This window comes from Hakea prostrata, chromosome 3 (genome assembly GCF_041222555.1).
Source record: "Hakea prostrata isolate BN-2017 chromosome 3, UWA_Hpros_2, whole genome shotgun sequence".
NCBI classification, from domain to species: Eukaryota; Viridiplantae; Streptophyta; class Magnoliopsida; order Proteales; family Proteaceae; genus Hakea; species Hakea prostrata.
In genome coordinates, this window is record NC_142602.1 from 19780469 (window position 1) to 19798508 (window position 18040).

The window sequence follows — 18040 nt, forward strand, 5'->3', positions numbered from 1 at the left end:
AACATTATCATCCACCATCATTTCAGTAATTTTCTTTCCTACTTTCACCTCATTGTACTCTTTTGAGGGTGTGCTTGATGTAGTGGGTATCCCTCCGTCTTTCCAACATCTTTTGAAACCACTAAGAGATGATTTAGTGGTTTGGGTCCCCTTGAACATGTTGAGTGGGAAAATTGGAAAATTAATTAGTATTCGTATAGTACAAGTGCCACACGAATGTGAACTCTTGGCCGGAATAATGTTCGGAAAAAAAAGGTTGGCTCCTCACCCTATCGGCGGATGAGCGGCCTCCTCACCAACCTTTCCTCGTTTGCTTCATTGAGCCGCAGAATGAAAGATCTCCCCCCGAGTTATCTCAGTCCAGAACGCAAGGAGTTGGTTCTGTAAATTTCAAACAACTTGTTCAGATTTTGTAATAAAAAATAAAAAAAATCTATATTTACACTTACATCCTTACACATTTAATCGCAAATATGAATAAAATACCCATTGGTAAATTCATCGTTCACTTGAGTAAAATGATCGAGTCTTGCCAATGAGGAGTTAGTCCAGCGGTAAGAGACCCGCACTCTCACGGGGAGGTCGTGGGTTCGCACCCACTTGGTAGCATATATATAAGTAAACATTTAATTTCTACATTAATTTAAAAAGCTACCCATAGGATGTAATAAAAAATGATCGAGTCTTATTAGGATTGGTGTTTCATATATATACTCAAAGGGAAAATTTTAGCTTTTTAATTATGATTTATTCGGTTAAAAAATCATGTATTTTTCATGAATCGTGAATGCTAAATATTTTTATTGTGACATTTGTTTATACTAAATTATTGCTTGAACGGTAATTTATCATTCATCTTTTCAATTTTGTCCCCCAATGTAGTATAATGATAAAAATTAAGAGAATAAAATTGAAAGTTCTTTGGAGGAAGGGTTGCAGCTGGCTAAAACTCTCCATTTTGTTGTTTCAGATTATCTATAGTGGTTCGATCATATGCAGTTGGCTAAAGCTCCCCATCTAACTCTTCACTTATCTCAAAGAAACAAAGGAGTACAAGATAGTGTGCCTCCCTCATGCGCAAGATGTATGAGACTCAGGATGATGATCCGAGTTACTGTGTCATGATATTCACCCTAGCTTGGGTCGTCTAATACATGGACAGAAGTAAAAGAGGAACCTGAGTTCGCTGGGTCTTGTCGCGATTGGGATGAGCTATGCTAATTTTAGTGAAGATGGTAATCAAGAATATTTTTCAGATTTTTCAGCGGCACCCGTATGTGTTGACAAATTCCTGCATTCCCAATTTTATTCAACAGATCGAGTTCGGTCAAGTCTTGGTTACTATAGCTTTCTCTGAAAAGTTAAGAGTTGGTTCCTCCTCACCTACCTCTCTCTTTCTCAGTCTGTTTCAATATCAATTGTCTGCAAAGTGCAAGATTTTGATCATCGGAGTCATTGGTTACGCGGGCAAATTCATTGTAGAAGAAAGCCCAAGGTCTGGCCGCCTGACCTTTTATCTGATAAGGAAGAGCGCTGCTTCTGATCCCTGCCAAATCCATGCTCCTTTGAGAGCTTCAACAACTAAGGTGTCACTTTGGTCCAGGTGAGTAGAACTAGAACTGCTGGAACTCCAGTGCTGCTCGCACCCGACCAAGAAAGACAAAAGAAAATAGAACCCGGCCCGAAAAAGAGATAGGGAGAAAGAAAGGGACGTGAAGGGAAAGAGTGGACCGACACGGCAGGCGATGGAGACAAAACACAGCGCAAGAAGGGGACAGAAAGGAAAACCGAACAAACAAACCACCGAACTAACCACACGAAACACCCAATCGTGAAAAGAGGAAATAGAAATATCAGCAAGTGTGAACAAATCAAAATGAATGATCAAATAAAAATAACACACACCAAATCGAGGGGAAGAATCTCTCAAACAAATTACCCACACCCACCACCACATTGGAGCTCCATTACCATGAGTTGTCAACCCCGATCTTAATTGTCAAGATTGGTATCATTGTTCATCCTCACTCAATCTTGAAGAACATACTAATGGATCTAGCAGCTCATTGAAGCCAAGCTTAATGTGATTGAAGGTTTTTGGTGTTTCATTGTTAGTGCATCTATTTTCATTTGAGCTTGCATTCTCATTGCATCACACTCACACAAAGGGTAAAATTTCACACATCTTGTTAGGTAATATCATTTCTTTTGTTCAATTCTAGTACAAGTTGATTAGAATTGGTTAAGGGTGCTTTTGTCTTAGGATAAACAAAGATTTGTAAAGAGTACTCTTGTCTTATCTAGAATAAAGATTGTAAAGGGTGTTCTTGCCCTATTAAATATATATTTTAAGGATTTAACTCTCTATCCACTATATTGAAAGAAAATCACTAGTGGAAAGCTCTCTTAAGGCAAAAAGAGAAGCGGACGTAGAGTTGTAAAGTCAATCCACTATAAAATTCTTGTGTTCTAGTTGATTGCAATTTGTTTACTTGTATTTTAATTTCATATTTCATCTTCAATTTGCAATTAAACCAATAAATTAAAAAATTCCTCTAGTTACAACATATTCACCCCTTTCTATGTTGCGTTAACAATTAGTATCAGAGCAGGAGCTCAGCTTAAGATTGAAATCAATCTCTAAAAAAGTTAAATATCATGGCATCATCAAACCAACCTTCCTCAAGACTCGAAAGATTTAACAGCTTTAAGCCTCCATATTTTGATGGAGAATGGTTTGTATATTGGAAAATAAGATTTGAAGATTGTGTATGTGCCTTTGATATTGATGTTTGGAATATTATTATTTGTGAACCAAAGGAAATTACCAAGATTGATAAAGATGGTAATAAAATATCTAAACCCAAGGTTGAGTGGGATGCAACCGATAAGCCCAAAACCCAAACAAACCACAAGGCAAAAATGTTATTGCAATGTGTCTTGAGTAAAAAAAATCTATAATAGAGTGTTACTTGCAAAAGTGCTAAAGAAATTTATGATAAGTTGGTTGTTACATATAAAGGGACCAACCAAATCAAAATGATGAATTTGGATGTCTACATGCTTTCAATTTTAGAATTTTAAAATGTTGGATGATGAAAAAATCACTTCTTTATTTACTAAATTCATTAACATTGTTAATTAATTGCATAGTATTGATAAGGACTTTATAAATGAGGATACTGATAAGAAGAATTCTAATAACCATTCCACCTTCATGGAGACCCAAGAAGACCATTATACAAGAAGTGGAAAACTTGGAAAACATCATGCTCGATGAGTTTATAGGATCTTTACTTGCACATGAGGCGGAACTTGAGGAAGACAAGAAATATGAAGAAAATTATCCAAAAGTGCATAAGAAGAAGTCAATCACTCTTAAGAGTTCTACCAAGATGGATGACGAAAGCAAAAAAGAAGAAAATGACTTCGATGGTGATAAAACAATTATTACAAGAAAATTTAAGAAGTTCCTCAAAAGTAGAAAAGGAAAGTACCCTCACAAGGGACAAGGAATCAAGGAATGAAAAGGTAAAAATCTATTAAGACATATAAAAATGGACACAGCGGGTGATATTGAACACAAAAGTGAAAATTCAAGGGGAGTATAGGAGTTGTTAGTAGAGTTTGAGGCCCTTTTTGCTTACCCGACAAGTCTTATGCCACGTCAGACACATGATCACTCTATTCGCTTGGTAGAACGGCAACCCACCAACATTTGCCCCTACAGATACCCACACTCAAAGAAAAATGAAGTGGACAGGCTAGTTGGGAGATGTTAATAGCGGAACTAATTCGACCTAGTGTGAGTCCCTATTCAAGTCTCGTGTTGCTGGTGCGAAAGAAAGATGGCAGCTAGCGGTTGTGTAAACTATCAAGCCATGAACAAATGGACAATTCCGAACAAATTCCCTATACCTATCATTGATGAATTATTAGATGAACTAAGTGGATCAAAGGTTTTTAGCAAGCTGGACCTCAAAGCAGGCCATCATCAAATTTGGGTAGTTGAGGGAGATGAGAAGAAGATGGCTTTTCACACTCACGATAGACAATAATGAGTTCCTCGTAATTTGTGCTTGTGTTTTTTAAAGATATTTTGGTGTTTACCAAGACCATAGAGGACCCTTTGCAGCATTTACGTCTTGTTTTCACTCTCTTAGCACAACACCACCTAGTGGTGAACCAAAAAAATATGTATTCGTCATGGCTCGGTTGGAGTATTTGGGGCATATTATATCCGAAGATGGTGTGGCAGCAGATCCTGATAAATTAGTTGCATGATTGATTGGCCACAATTAGGAAGCATTCAAGCATTGAGGGGGTTTTTAGGTCTCACACACTAATATCGGAGGTTTGTGCATCACTATGGGAAGATAGAAGCTCCCCTCACAAATTTATTGAAGGAGGATGCCTTTCATTGGGATGAGACAACTACTAAAGCATTTGAAACTTTGAAGGCAGCCATTATGTCAGTTCTGGTGTTAGCAATTCCAGACTTCTCCAATTAAGGAATTTGTAGTAGAAAGCGATGCATCAGGGTTGGGCCTATGCACTGTCCTTATGCAAAAGGGTCATCTCCTTGCCTATTGGAGCCAAGCACTCTCTCCTCGTAATCGTGCTAAATCAGTATATGAAAAAGAATTGATGGCGATTGAACTAGCAGTCCAAAAATGGTGACTTTATCTCATTAGGAGACAGTTCAAGGTATGGACAAACCAACAAAGTCTAAAATATTTGTTGGATCAGAAGATAGTAGCAGATGATCAGCAAAAGTGGATCATGAAATTGATGGGGTTTAACTTTGAGATCACTTATAGACTGGGCAGCAAGACAAGGTTGAAGACACTCTTTCTAGAAGGATGGAAGGGGAGAATCAACTTGTTGTTCTGTCAGCAACAATAGGCTGTAGTACAAGCTTTGCTTAGTAGCTCATCTGAATTCCCTAATTATTAGTTAAAGAATGGCACCCTTTTATATAAGGGCAGATTAGTGATCCCTGATGGATCAAAGTGGATTCCGAAGCTGCTGGTCGAGTTCCATTCAACACCTTCTGGTGATCATTCCGGGCACCTGTTGATGTGTATAGGGTTGGATGCCCCCCAAAAAGGGCCCAAGCCCATTCGGATGAAGGCCCAATCAAGGGGGGGGCTGAATTGGATCTAGGGGCGATTTGGTCAATTTAAGCCACTAGTTCGCATAGTTTAGGTCATAATCAAAGTCTGAATTTTAAATCTATTTTCAATTTTCAATTTAGAGTCTTAGTGTTTAAGTAAGTCTTGTTGCCTTTTAAGAGTCCTTGAGCTGTAAAATTAGGAAAGAGTTCTTTCCTAATAAAGAGTCCTAGATTTTAGGCTTTAATTTAGTAGCTTTAAGTTGCTTGGCAACCAAATTTCCCTTTAAAGTTTGAGTCTTTTATTTAGGCTTTAAATAGCCTCTTGCATTGTAATTTCAGATTAGAGTTGATTGAAAAAAACAAAGAGTTTTTAGATAACAGATTGGTAAAGTCGTGGGGATCCTGGGAGGAGAACTTGCGGCTAGTTTAGTGAATTGTTCTTTAAATCTCAAGACCTTCAATCACCAACAAAGTCATTCTTCAAAAAGTATATTGCAGTTCCTCCCTTACACGAGTAAGTTACAAGCTTCTCCCCTCCCTCCACATTCTGTCTGCAGCCTTCCACTTCCCCTCCCCTATTAAATCCTCCAACTCCAGCCCCTTTCCAAGCCCTACGAACTTTCTTCATTCTATCAATGTTTTGCAATCCTAACCCTATTAGGAAACCCATATTCGTAGCCCTAATTGAACCATTTTTACTTTCCTTTAGGTCGCCCTTTAGCCTAGAATACAGTCCTACTCTTATCTTCCCCAATTCAACCTAGTTCTGGAGTTTAAACAAAAACACTACAATTCCTCTTCTTCATTGGATTGCAGAAATTTCAAATTTCCAGATTTCTTTAATCCTTCCAAAACCCTAGTTTCCTTGACCTTTAGACACCCAAATCCTATCCCTAGAATCGGAATTACCTTAGGAACCCCCCCCCCCACCCCTATCCATTTCAATACTGAAAACCTAGTTTGAAATTTTTCTGCAATTCATCTTCTCCATTGAAGTTGGAGAAAAGTTTCGATTTTTCCAGATTTTTTTCCAAATTTTTTGAAAACCTAATTACTTCAGCCCCAACTTTCCAAATTTGCCTTAACCTCTAACAAACCCCGTTTAGCAACCCTAAACTACCAAGATAGCAAACCCTTAACCCTAGCCGAAACCCTAAACCTACCAATTGGCTACTACAACTTGGATACAAGGTCCTGAAGTGAACCCTAAATCTGGGATTACATCACCTATGCACCTACAAGAGGCTAGAAATTGTAGTGTATTGGGTAGGCATGGAAAATTTTTAACGAGTATGTAGCGGGCTGTGACACATGCCAAATAAGCAAATGTGACTCCATGAAACCAATAGCTCTGTTGCAACCCTTACCCATTTAAGACCATGTTTGGGAAGATATAAACATGGATTTGTGAGTGGGTTAGCCAAGATTCGTGGGGGTGACACCATGTTGGCGGTGGTTGATAGACTCTCAAAATATGGGCATTTTATTCCCTTAACTCACCCATACGTAGCAAAGGAGGTAGCTCTGATTTTCAACAAGAAAGTGATTTCGCCTTCACCATTTTCCAATGACGATTGTATCTGATAGGGACTGTGTTTTCATCAACAACATTTGGAAAGAACTCTTCAAAATTGGTGGAACTCATCTCTAATTCAGCAGTGCCTATCATCCTCAAATGGATGGCCAAACAAAGATAGTAAACAGAGGATTGGAGGTATATTTTAGATGTTTCTATGCTTGGCAGCCGCGTGATTGGACATCATGGCTCCCTTGAGCGGAGTATTGGTACAATACAACCTATCATTCAACCACCGAACTAACTCCTTTTCAAGTCTTATATGGGATGGAACCACCAACTTTACTCCATTGGGAGGGGGACTACTCCAAGGTGGACGAAGTGGATAGTTATTTATGCAAACGTGATTGTATTTTAGAGGAGCTGAAATTAAATTTGAGGGTGGCCCAAGATCTAATACTGAATCGGCACCGAAGGGAGGTCAAGTACTAAGTAGGGGAGAAAGCTTTCCTCAAACTCCAACCATACAGGTTTAAGAAGTTGGCAAAACACCCCCAATGAGAAGCTCAGTCATCGCCATTATGGACCCTATCCCATTGCAAATCAGATTGGCCCTATGGCTTACTAACTTAGCCTCTCACTCAACACCAAAGTGCACCCAGTTTTTCATGTATCGCAGTTGAAGAAGGTTGTCAGGACTGACATCATTACCCAGCCCCTTCCTGCTTGCTTAGCCGAGGATTGGGAGCTGCAGTTGCTGCCAGAAGAATTGTTAGATACTCATCACTCTTCCCAAGGTCATCTAGAGGTGTTTCTTAAGTGAAAGGACCTACCTACTCGTGAAAACACTTGGGAGGAATATTTTGAAGTACACCAGCAGTTTCTAGAATTTCACCTCAAGGACAAGGTGAAACTCAAAGGGAGAAGTACTGATAAGCCCCTAATGGCTAGACTGTAAAAGCAAAAAAAAAGAAGAAAAAGCAGCACAGGATCAGCAGCTGCTACACAAGATCATCCCCAGCTGAATACTTAAGACACATTCTCAAGGGATAGGTGGCAAGAGGTGAGTGGACAGAAACCCTCACTTTAGCCTATGACAGGGATGGAGAATGTGGTACAGATGACAAGATAGGATTGGTTAGAGTACAACAATTAGTTAGTAAGGTTTTTGGTATAATGTAAGGGGAGAGGGGGAGGAGAGGGTTTTTATCATGAAGTCTGTAATTAAACAAGGAGGACTTGTTGGGGGAGAACTGGGTTCTCAGGCGAGTGTTAATGGTGGATGTAATTAAGATTTCGTGTTAATTCTAGTAATTCAACTATTTTATCAGTCCTTGGTCATCTTCTTATACTAAGTAACTAGTCTAATGGCTTATTGAATGAATTAAGCACCTATTTGCTATCAATTCTATGTGCAATGTTAGTGTCATTTGAGATCCAGAAGAGGATTTGTTACAGGGAGATAAGGGGTTTTATCACTAAGGCAAGCCTATTTTTCCAGCTTCAGGTGCTGGGCTGCAAAAATTCACTTATATGTTGTAATTTGGTTGCCCCAACTGGTATTATTTCCATCTCATACTCGAAGCTCTAGATGTTTTATTGGATAAAAGGATTACTACTACTTTTATTGGGTTGTCTCCAATATCTTGCTTTCTCCAACTTAACTAGGAATGGACAAAAAGAATGGATTGCATGGGTTTATTTGTTCTCTCCATGAGAGTGGCTTTACTTAGCATTTTTTTTTTTTTTTTTTATCATTTTAAAATCATAAAATGAAGAGTTTTAGATCTTTTACCTTAGTGATCTTGAGTGCAATGGATCTAGACACTGGAGGTGCCTCTTTGTGTTTCATTTCCCTTAATTTGTCCTATGTTATTTTCACGCTTTCAAATTGACAAATCACAGTGATGGAGGTTCAAGATTAGCTTGGAGAATTCGCAGAGCATAGAAAAGTATTCTATTATTGGTCCTTTATTTGGTATTCCATCCCTCTATTTATAATATTTTCCCTCAATTCTAATTCATTAATTAGGGTTTTACTTAGACTCATCCAAGTGAGAAAAATCAATATTAGAGTCCTACTTGGACTCAACTAAATAGAGGGGTAGTCATTTTGGACTACGTAACCGTCTTACCGCCACCTATGCCGCAAATTATAGTGGGACATTATATGCTAAATATACTTATACCGGCTCATTTTCTCAATAATTTTTTTATTATTATTTATATGAACCAGACATTATATATTGGGAGCTAGTGACTATTATATACCACCAAGGAGAGTAGAATCTTGATCGGTTGACAAAGAGGTGCTGGTCATTGTTAACTAAGCCAACTCTTTAATGTTTTTCTCAATAAATCTTTACCTTACCCTAGAAAATAAAATAGGCTCTCTTTGTTCGTTTTTTCTTAGGTCCAATTTCAAAACCTCGTGCTAGCAAAAATTTGCTCTCAAACATCAAATGGGGAGGTTCATATGGTGGATTTGCTAAAGATCGTGGCTTTGATAGGGGTTTCATGTGAACGAGTTGTCCACTTCCATGTGCGTTCATTCGACACTTCTTTCCTTCTTATTTCTATCTTTTTTGTACTTTCCATCATTTATAGTTTGACACAAAAGATTGCAGAGGCTCATACGAGGCAAGAACTCGCCGACAACCGAAATGATGAATGCTGAGATTTCCATCCGAAAGAGAGCGATTACTGGTACTACTCAAGGAGAATTACGTGCATCTTCTTATTTGGTTAGGAATGGTTCAAATTAAACCACCAGGTAGTTCGATTAGTATTGACCTTTTATATTTTATCATTTAAATGACTATGACATATGAACATAGCCATGGTAGTTATCTTCTACTTGTTAAATAGGAGTAGAGATATTTTAATCAAAGGGTTGATATCAAATCTCGACTAAGATCTCAATCCGACAATTGCAATTTGAATACGCACCACTAAACCTCGATCGTTTGTATTGAAAGTCTAAGTTTTTGCAGTTCCCACATGATATGGACAGACATGGTACCATACAATTCGAAGTTGCTTAGATGTTTCTGTCTTGTTCTTTCAAATTCTTCACCCCGATTCCCTTCCTTCCTTGTAGATATTTTCTATTTTTGAGTCTTTTATTCAACTCAAAAGGTATTGAGCTATTCATGAATAGTATGACATCTCATGGGATGTTTTCATTGGGTTTGGAATTATAATTATTATCTTAAACAGAATCTTTTAGATAATAAATCATATAATTAAAAACAAATTATCTATTAATTAGATTTCAATAATTGAAAATCCATTAATTGAAAATACGATCATATATAATTAAAACATCATTTTTATATTTTTTTTAGTGGTCACGGGACTACTGTCCTTTTTCTACTTGGAAATTACGTCCTTTGGTAATCGGTCCAAAATTCATAAACTAGTTATGTTTCCTCGTTTAGGAATCAATCATGCATGTTAACATGTCCAGTTCCCAAAAGATTTAATCCATAAGAACATCAAACTGGGTAGTGTTTCTTCTGCATCAGAGCTTCATTGTCCTAACTAGGATTCTCAGAGCCTGCTTCCATGGCTTCTTTCCTGTTCAAAACACTTCTACTGCTCTTGTTCTCAACGACTGTAGCATTGGCTCTCAAATCTTCTTCTTCTTCTTCATCTCTAGATGTAAGCACTGCCCAGGTCGAATCTATAAGATCTGTATGCAAATCGACGCCATACCCAGATGTTTGTTTTGATTCAATGAAGCTCTCCATCTCAGTAAACATAAACCCAACAACCCTCATCGATTTCGTCCTTCAGTCTTTGAATGTTGCAGTAACAGAAGCTGGAAAACTGACAAATCTGATCCTGAAAGCCGGGAGTTCACAGAAAATATTAGAGAAACAAAGAGGAGCGATTCAGGATTGCAAGGAACTTCACCAAATCACTATGTCTTCCCTACAGAGAAGCATGTCAGGGATTAAGACGAAGGTAGATTCGCAGACGGTTTCAGATGCAAAGTCTTATCTAAGCGCAGCTCTCACCAACAAGAACACTTGCTTAGAAGGCCTTGAATCGGCAACGGGGCCATTCAAACCGACTTTAGTGAGTGGACTCGCCAGTGCTTACAAACTCGTCAGCAATTCACTCTCTATGGTGTCAAAGTTGCATCCAGGCACACAGACACATCGAGGAGAGAAACGCAACGGTGGTGGGCGGCGTTTGATGGGTTTTCCGGCGTGGATGAAGCGGAAAGACCGGCTGTTACTGCAATTTGGGGCGGAGAAGGATGATTACGCCGCCGGTGATGTGCTGACGGTTGCTGCAGATGGGACCGGAAACTTCACAACCATCACCGACGCCGTAAACTTTGCAGCAAACAACAGCTACGACGAGAGAATAGTAATCTACGTGAGTGAGGGGTTATATCGGGAAAATGTGGTGATTCCGAGCTATAAGCCAAACATTGTACTGTTGGGAAGCGGAGCTGATGTCACGGTGGTTTCCGGCAACAGAAGCGTCGGCGATGGATGGACTACTTTCAGGTCTGCTACGGTTGGTGAGTACTCGTCACTGCCACTCTGTACTTTCCATAATTAGCTTTTGTCTTTGTTTTATTTTTTTTGGTAACGGTTTCCATCCTTATATACATGGATGTATAACATATTAACATGCATGCATTTATATAACCTTAGCTCCACTAGCATTAAGAATGGAGAGAAAGAAAAGTACACTTTTCGTTTTGTCACTAGACGAAGGAATAGACTTGAATGTCGTGTATTTAATGTGCAAGTTGTGCAAGTTGCTGATGTCGGGATATGACTTTGACTGAAATTTTGATCTAGACCATTTATGGTGAAATTAAAATTGACGGTTGAGATCGAAATTTCTCAATTATGTTGCTTCCCAACAAAAACAGAAGAAAAAAAAATCAGGCACAGCGACTGGGGAATCAAACACAAGAGAGGAGGAAAAGGGAAAAATGAGCCTATGAGGTGAACTATACACTTGGGTAGAGAGAATATGGACTCATTTTGTACCATCTTGGTGTACATTATATTCTTTGTCGCTCACCGGATCTAATTTACGCATTATTCAAAATAAACCCTGACTTCCTCTTAGGGTTCTCATCTTTTACAATTCTCATCTCCTAAATTTAAGCTTTGAGAATAGATGATAGATAAAATTGGGAGAAAATTTAAGAATTTATTAAGTTCAATTTTTAATTGAATTCTAATCATGACCTTTGGATTATTAACCTCCACATGTCACAATCCTAGATAGGAATTACAGAAAATTGTAGTTGGTGAGAATTGTAAAGGATGAACCCCTTCGTTTCAATAAACCTTGTTTATTAGGTATCGTTGGATAATTATATTATTAAAACTAATATTATATTCCAATCCAGCGGTATCCGCAGACGGTTTCATGGCACGTGACATAACCTTTGAGAACACCGCCGGAGCAGAAAAGCATCAAGCAGTAGCTCTACGAGTGAACGCCGATCTCACGGCTTTCTACCAGTGCGGCATCAATGGCTACCAAGATACTCTCTACGTGCATTCGTTTCGCCAATTCTACAGAGAATGCGACATATCGGGCACTGTGGATTTCATCTTCGGCAACGCAGCTGTAGTGTTTCAAGCCTCTAACATCATCGCAAGACTGCCCATGCAGGGTCAATTCAATGCCATTACAGCCCAGTCCAGAGAAAACCCAGATGAAAACACCGGCATTTCCATCCAGAATTGCTCTATTGTAGCTTCTGACGATTTATATAACAACAACCACAACATTGGCAACAGCAGAAGTAGCAGCTCTAACTTCATCAAAAGCTACCTTGGAAGACCATGGAAGATCTACTCCAGAACAGTATTCATGGAATCTTACATTGATGATTTCATCGATGCTGCCGGTTGGATAGAGTGGCCAGGTGGTCAGGGTTTGGATACAGTGTACTATGGGGAGTATGATAACAGTGGGCCTGGTTCTGTTGTTGATGACAGGGTCAACTGGTCTGGTTTTCATGTCATGGATTACGATGATGCCTATAACTTTATTGTTTCTCAATTAATTAGAGGTGATGAGTGGCTTGACTCCACTTCAGTCCCTTACGATGATGGAGTATGACAAATGTATCAAGACGAAACCGCTTCTGTGTTTTCTATTCATTTTCATAAGTAATTATAACTACTTGTTCTGTGACTCTGGATTTTGTATAAAGAATGATGGACCAGACCTTGCACGTCTGCTGGGTATGAATTAAGCCTTGAAATGTGGGAGAATATACAACCCCAAGGAATTTATTGTTGAACGAGTCATTTAATTTTGTAAGGCATCAAAGAGTGGAACGAAATTAATAGTTAGACACACCTCCACCGGGCTAGAAAATCTTGTCCGGTCAATTTAACATTTCTTGGGGTGGGTCACAAACAAGGTTCGAAATATCGTTGTGTCGTCGTGTCGGTGGCTAGCGACACCACCAACATGGTCACATATCGCGATATGTTGGGTGATATTTGGAGGGGTGTTGATGAAAAATTGATTCTTAGTTTCGAAGGGTATTTTGGATCATTTTAACATGAATTTTGTTGTGTAGCCTAATTTGAGGCCAATAAACACACTAGGAGCGTTATTTTGATATAAAACATCACCTAAATTAATGTTCTTACTCAACACATGCCCTATTGTATGCAGCCAAAACTGAAAGTCTGAAAAATTCACGGATTTCTATGAAATCCCACTTATTTGACACAAACAATATAATAACCAGCAATAACAAAGCAAGATGTACTCATACACATTAAAAATCAAAACACAATAGGGTTAAAATGCAAGAAACAAGAAAGATAAGCGACATTGGCGACATATCAGTGACTTATTGTCGACCTCATGTCGGAGGGGGAGTGTCATGTCATTATGTCACCCCACTCCAACATGGAGATATATCGCCGACACTTCATACCACGGTCACAAGATTAGAAGGGTGTGTCAATAAAATCCAGTCAATCTAGACCGGCCTAAATCTGTTCTGAGCCCGATCTTATCAAGGTAAATCATAACAGGAACCCTGACCGGGTAGGATTTGGACTTGAGATTCTCAAACCTTGGCAGGATTTGGATTGGGGATTTAGGTCCCTAGGGTAAGCTGGGTTTAAAGTTTAAACTGACTCAACCCAAACCAGCCATTGACACCCTACAAGATTGTTGGGATCTAGTACCACGCAAGTAATTCTTTTATAAGAGGATCAAACGTGAAGAGTGAAGACCAAATAGGTTTAGGGGACAAAGGCCCAAGTTTAATATGAGTAGGAGGCTAGGGTGGTTTGACATGTTTCCACCTTGATGCCCACAGCCCATCCAATGTAAGATTCATAGCAGCCCTAAATTGTTACTATAAGTCCTTATACATCAAGAATTTGTTTACAAAAAAAAAAAATCCATTCTTTTTTGTTTTTTTTTGTTAAGAAAAACCCATTCATGTCAATGCTTGAAAATATACACAATGGTTTGCCTTGCAGGGTGGTCCATTGAAAATATACCCAATGGTTTGCCTTTGGCAGGGTTGGTCACCAAAAGTTCAAAGTTAAAACCCGTTCACGTCAATGCTTAGGGAGTACTGGGGGCGTGCCTACCTTATTCCCCTATATGTGTCTTGTTGTCTATGGACAAAACGTTTTGACTCTTGACCCGGTAAGTGATTAGATTAATTAAAGAAGGCCCAAGCGAAGAAAATGAAATTAGAAAAGCAGAGAACTGAGAATCCGTGCTGCGGAAGACAAAACAAGAGGAACGATGGATTTTGTGAAATCCGTAAACGGCTACGGCAAGGTGGGTGAGACCGGTGACCCGGCGATTCGTCGCAAGCGTTTGCTCATCGTTGCCGTCTCCGGCGTACTGCTGCTCACACTCGTCATCGCAGCGATTGTTGGTGTCGTCGCATACAATCACAACAACGATGAAGATGACAAAACCTCGAGGACGACTTCAACCTCGTCATCTCCGTCTTCTTCTTCATCATCAACCCCCATGATGCTCTCCGATTCCATCAAATCCGTGTGCTGCGTCACTCGATTCCCCGATTCCTGCTTCTATCAATTGAAAAAAGGAGTCAAAAACTGCAACCGGGCAGTAGAACCGGAGGTTCTGTTCAAGCTATCGATGGAAGTCGCCATGAACGAGATCACGAATCTGTCGAAGGTTCCGGAAAAACTGATCGCCAAGACCAACAACGTCAGAGAAAATTCGCCACTACTGGACTGTCAGAGCCTTTACCAAGATGCCATCGATCGACTCAGCGCTTCGATCTCCTCTGTGAAACAGGGTGAGGATGGGACTGATAAGTCGCCGTCGCCGTCCAAAATCGACGACATCAAGACATGGCTGAGCGCCGCCTTGACCGACCTTCAGACTTGCCAGGATGGCCTGGAGGAGACTGAGTCGCCGGCGCTGGAGGAGATCAAGAAGGCTATGCAGAATTCTACTGAGTTCACCAGCAATAGCCTCGCCATCGTCTCCAAGATCTCGTCTCTCCACCACCGACGCCGGAGGCTTCTCGGATTCGGATTCGGATTCGGGTTCTGATCCACTCATCTGGCGGAGCCGGGCCCTTGGATCACAAGATCATCACGAAGCCACTCATCGTTGAGATTCATGATCAACGTCCAGGAAGGTGACCACGCACTTGTTTTTAAATAATTTGTTTTATTTATGGATTAATGATAATTAAACCTAGTTTAGTTAATTGTCGTGATTGGGAATACAAAATACTGTATATTAAGAAAGTGGATCACATGGGTAGTGGACCTCACGTACTGTATGAGTGGATTTGTCAATAAATTTCTAATGATTTTTTTTTGTTTGTCACGTTAATTGTGATTATTGAGACAGTTTAGTCTTATTGATCAAGTAACTTAAACTCCGTTGTCTATCTCCATAACTACATAGCCTTTACGCCTTAACGCTATGGTATGGGAGTCCGGATCTGCGACCCGTCGGGGGAGCACAAAGGTGCTTCCCTGACGGGTTCCCACCACAAAAAACCGGGGGGGCCAGGGTGGTGATGGGAGGGGTTTTTTTTTTTTTTTTTTCATTTTCAGTGGTGGGGCCCACCTCTTTTGTGGTGGAAAACCTGTCGGGGAGCGCTCCCCGTCGAGGGTGATGATCCAGATTCATGGTATGGCGTACGTCATCGGTTCAAATCCGATAAGGGGCTCTTTTCACAACGAGTTTTACAACAAGTCTTACAAGGAGCTTTAGGAAATATAAATAGTTGTTTGAACAACGAGTTACATTTATGTATCATCAGTGCTAATATTGGCATGTTTGAGATGATGAAAGAATCCCCATCCTTACATGACTTAGTCTTTATATAGATAGATATAGGATCTATGGGGCAATTACTTAGAAGTACATTTTGTGCAACAACCCTTCTTATTTGATAGAAAAAATCCCATGATCCTGAACCAAGTTTGTCTATCAAGAGTGGATCTAATTGTATTAATGTCTATAATTGATTTCCTCTATGTAACACTAATTGATAAGGCCTCATTGGTAAGTGCTATAAGATCTCGTGCATTGAAACCCATGGATATGGACCCGAATCCATTAGTTTTGAACATATTCTTTTCCAAATGAAATCCCCTAGTATAAGAAAGAGTGAAAAAGTGCTTTCGTTGTTGTAGAATAAGAAGTCTTCATGTCTTAATGCATGTATTTGATTTGTTCGGAGCTATTAGAGCAGGATCTATTTTTTAGGAATAGGATTCGAAGCAATAACAACAATATTTCTAGTGGAACACTTTTCACAATCCCTGAAGAGATAGTTCACTAATAGACTGAGGGATAAAAAATTCGACTCATTCACACACAGATCATGAATGTTTGGAATCCATATTATGCAAACGAGACATTGCTTTTGTTAATTCGAACTGATTGTGTAGCAGAAGTTGTGCATGATTTATCATTTCAAAATGCTGAGCATTTGGACCTCCATCGAACAATCAGACCTAATACATCCCAACCTAATGACTAGAAAATAAATTCATTCAAAAAAATTCCAATGATCCACCTAGACTGTGTCCAAAGATTCACTTTTGATTTAATTGGCTTCTCCAATCTCTACCAGCTTACCATTCATCTCTGTTATCCTAATTAGGTGACTTTACGATTAGCCCCACTATCACAAAGATTCATCCCTTTTTTCCCTAATGGAACTAGTAAAGATAATCAAGTAAGATGGACGAATCATTAATACGTCTATAATAAACTCCTCTCGAGATGATTTACCAAATGATGATGGATGGGTAGGAATTTTTTTTTTTTTTTTTTTTTTTTATACATAAACGGGGTTAAAAAACTCAAATCAATTTAAAGAGAGTTGGTCAAACGATCCACGAGGAACTCCCATACCTTGAGGGGGAGGAGACTCCAATGTTGTTGTTCTTTGCACCCAATCGGCAACCATATTTGCGGCCATTAGTATGAGTGATGATGATTCGACCAACAGCCCAAACCGTCACCTCCGATATGGCACCCCAACCGATGCTATGAACCTTTAAGGTCTTTAAATACATTCATACCCCTCACCCCCATTAACTATTTCTGGAAACCCTTTTTTTTGGTAAACAATGGAAACCGTCTTCAAAGCGTGCAATTTCTAAATGGGATATTTTTATTACTCCTTTGTATTTATTAAAACTAGGGATGTCAATTTGCAACCAAAATCGTTAAAATCGAACCTCATCGACCCGTTAGTTTGAGCCGGCCCGAACTGAACCTTAATGGGTTGTGTTGGGCTGAGAATAGCAAAGCTCGCACCAACCCAAACCCAAACCGCACTCGTTTTATTATTTTACATTAAATTTTGTTTGAATCATCTATATTACCACTAAGATACTTGGTATAAACTATCAGAAAAAACTAAACATGAATTCAAAAATCAAATAGTCATTCTACTACTTGGAAGGGATAATTAGGAGAATTAAGTATGAATGCCCAATTGAATGTACAAAGATTGTTTAAATTAAAGAAATATTCATCCAATCCAAAGGTATTGCTTTTGCATATCAAATTAAATACCAACTAAAAAAAAAGACAAATTTCATAAAAGGGAAAAAAATCAACATTCTCACAAAACAAAAATCTAATTTCAAGACAATCAATCATAGTACAAATTGATAATTAAAAGGATTTTTTGTTTGAAGATTTGTTTCAGAAGGACTATCCGGTGGAGCCTAAAGAATGAACTTACAATTTCTATGTTACTACTTACTATTTGGATTATTGATTTCTATAAGATAGGTGGAATTTCTATAACGTAAAATAACTTTTTATTTTTTAATGAAAATTGATCAATAACAATTTTGTTTTTCATAGAATTTTGGCTCTTGTTACAAGATGTTTTTGAACCCGAAATCGTTAAGCTCAAC

The 18040-nt window shown here is 39.0% G+C and overlaps 2 protein-coding genes across 2 annotated transcripts; both read left to right on the forward strand.

Annotated features, from left to right (window-relative positions):
* Window positions 1-10040: 10040 nt before the first annotated feature.
* On the forward strand, window positions 10041-12888 carry LOC149021433 (Plant invertase/pectin methylesterase inhibitor superfamily). The gene is made up of 2 exons (XM_089147120.1): window positions 10041-11169; window positions 12019-12888. The coding sequence occupies exons 1-2, from the start codon at window positions 10200-10202 to the stop codon at window positions 12738-12740; spliced, it is 1692 nt and encodes a 563-aa protein (XP_089003246.1). The 5' UTR covers window positions 10041-10199; the 3' UTR covers window positions 12741-12888.
* A 1517-nt stretch (window positions 12889-14405) lies between these two features.
* LOC149021434 (pectinesterase 1-like) lies at window positions 14406-15194 on the forward strand. The gene has a single exon (XM_089147453.1). It carries the CDS (start codon window positions 14406-14408, stop codon window positions 15192-15194), a length of 789 nt encoding a protein of 262 aa, XP_089003579.1.
* Window positions 15195-18040: the final 2846 nt, after the last annotated feature.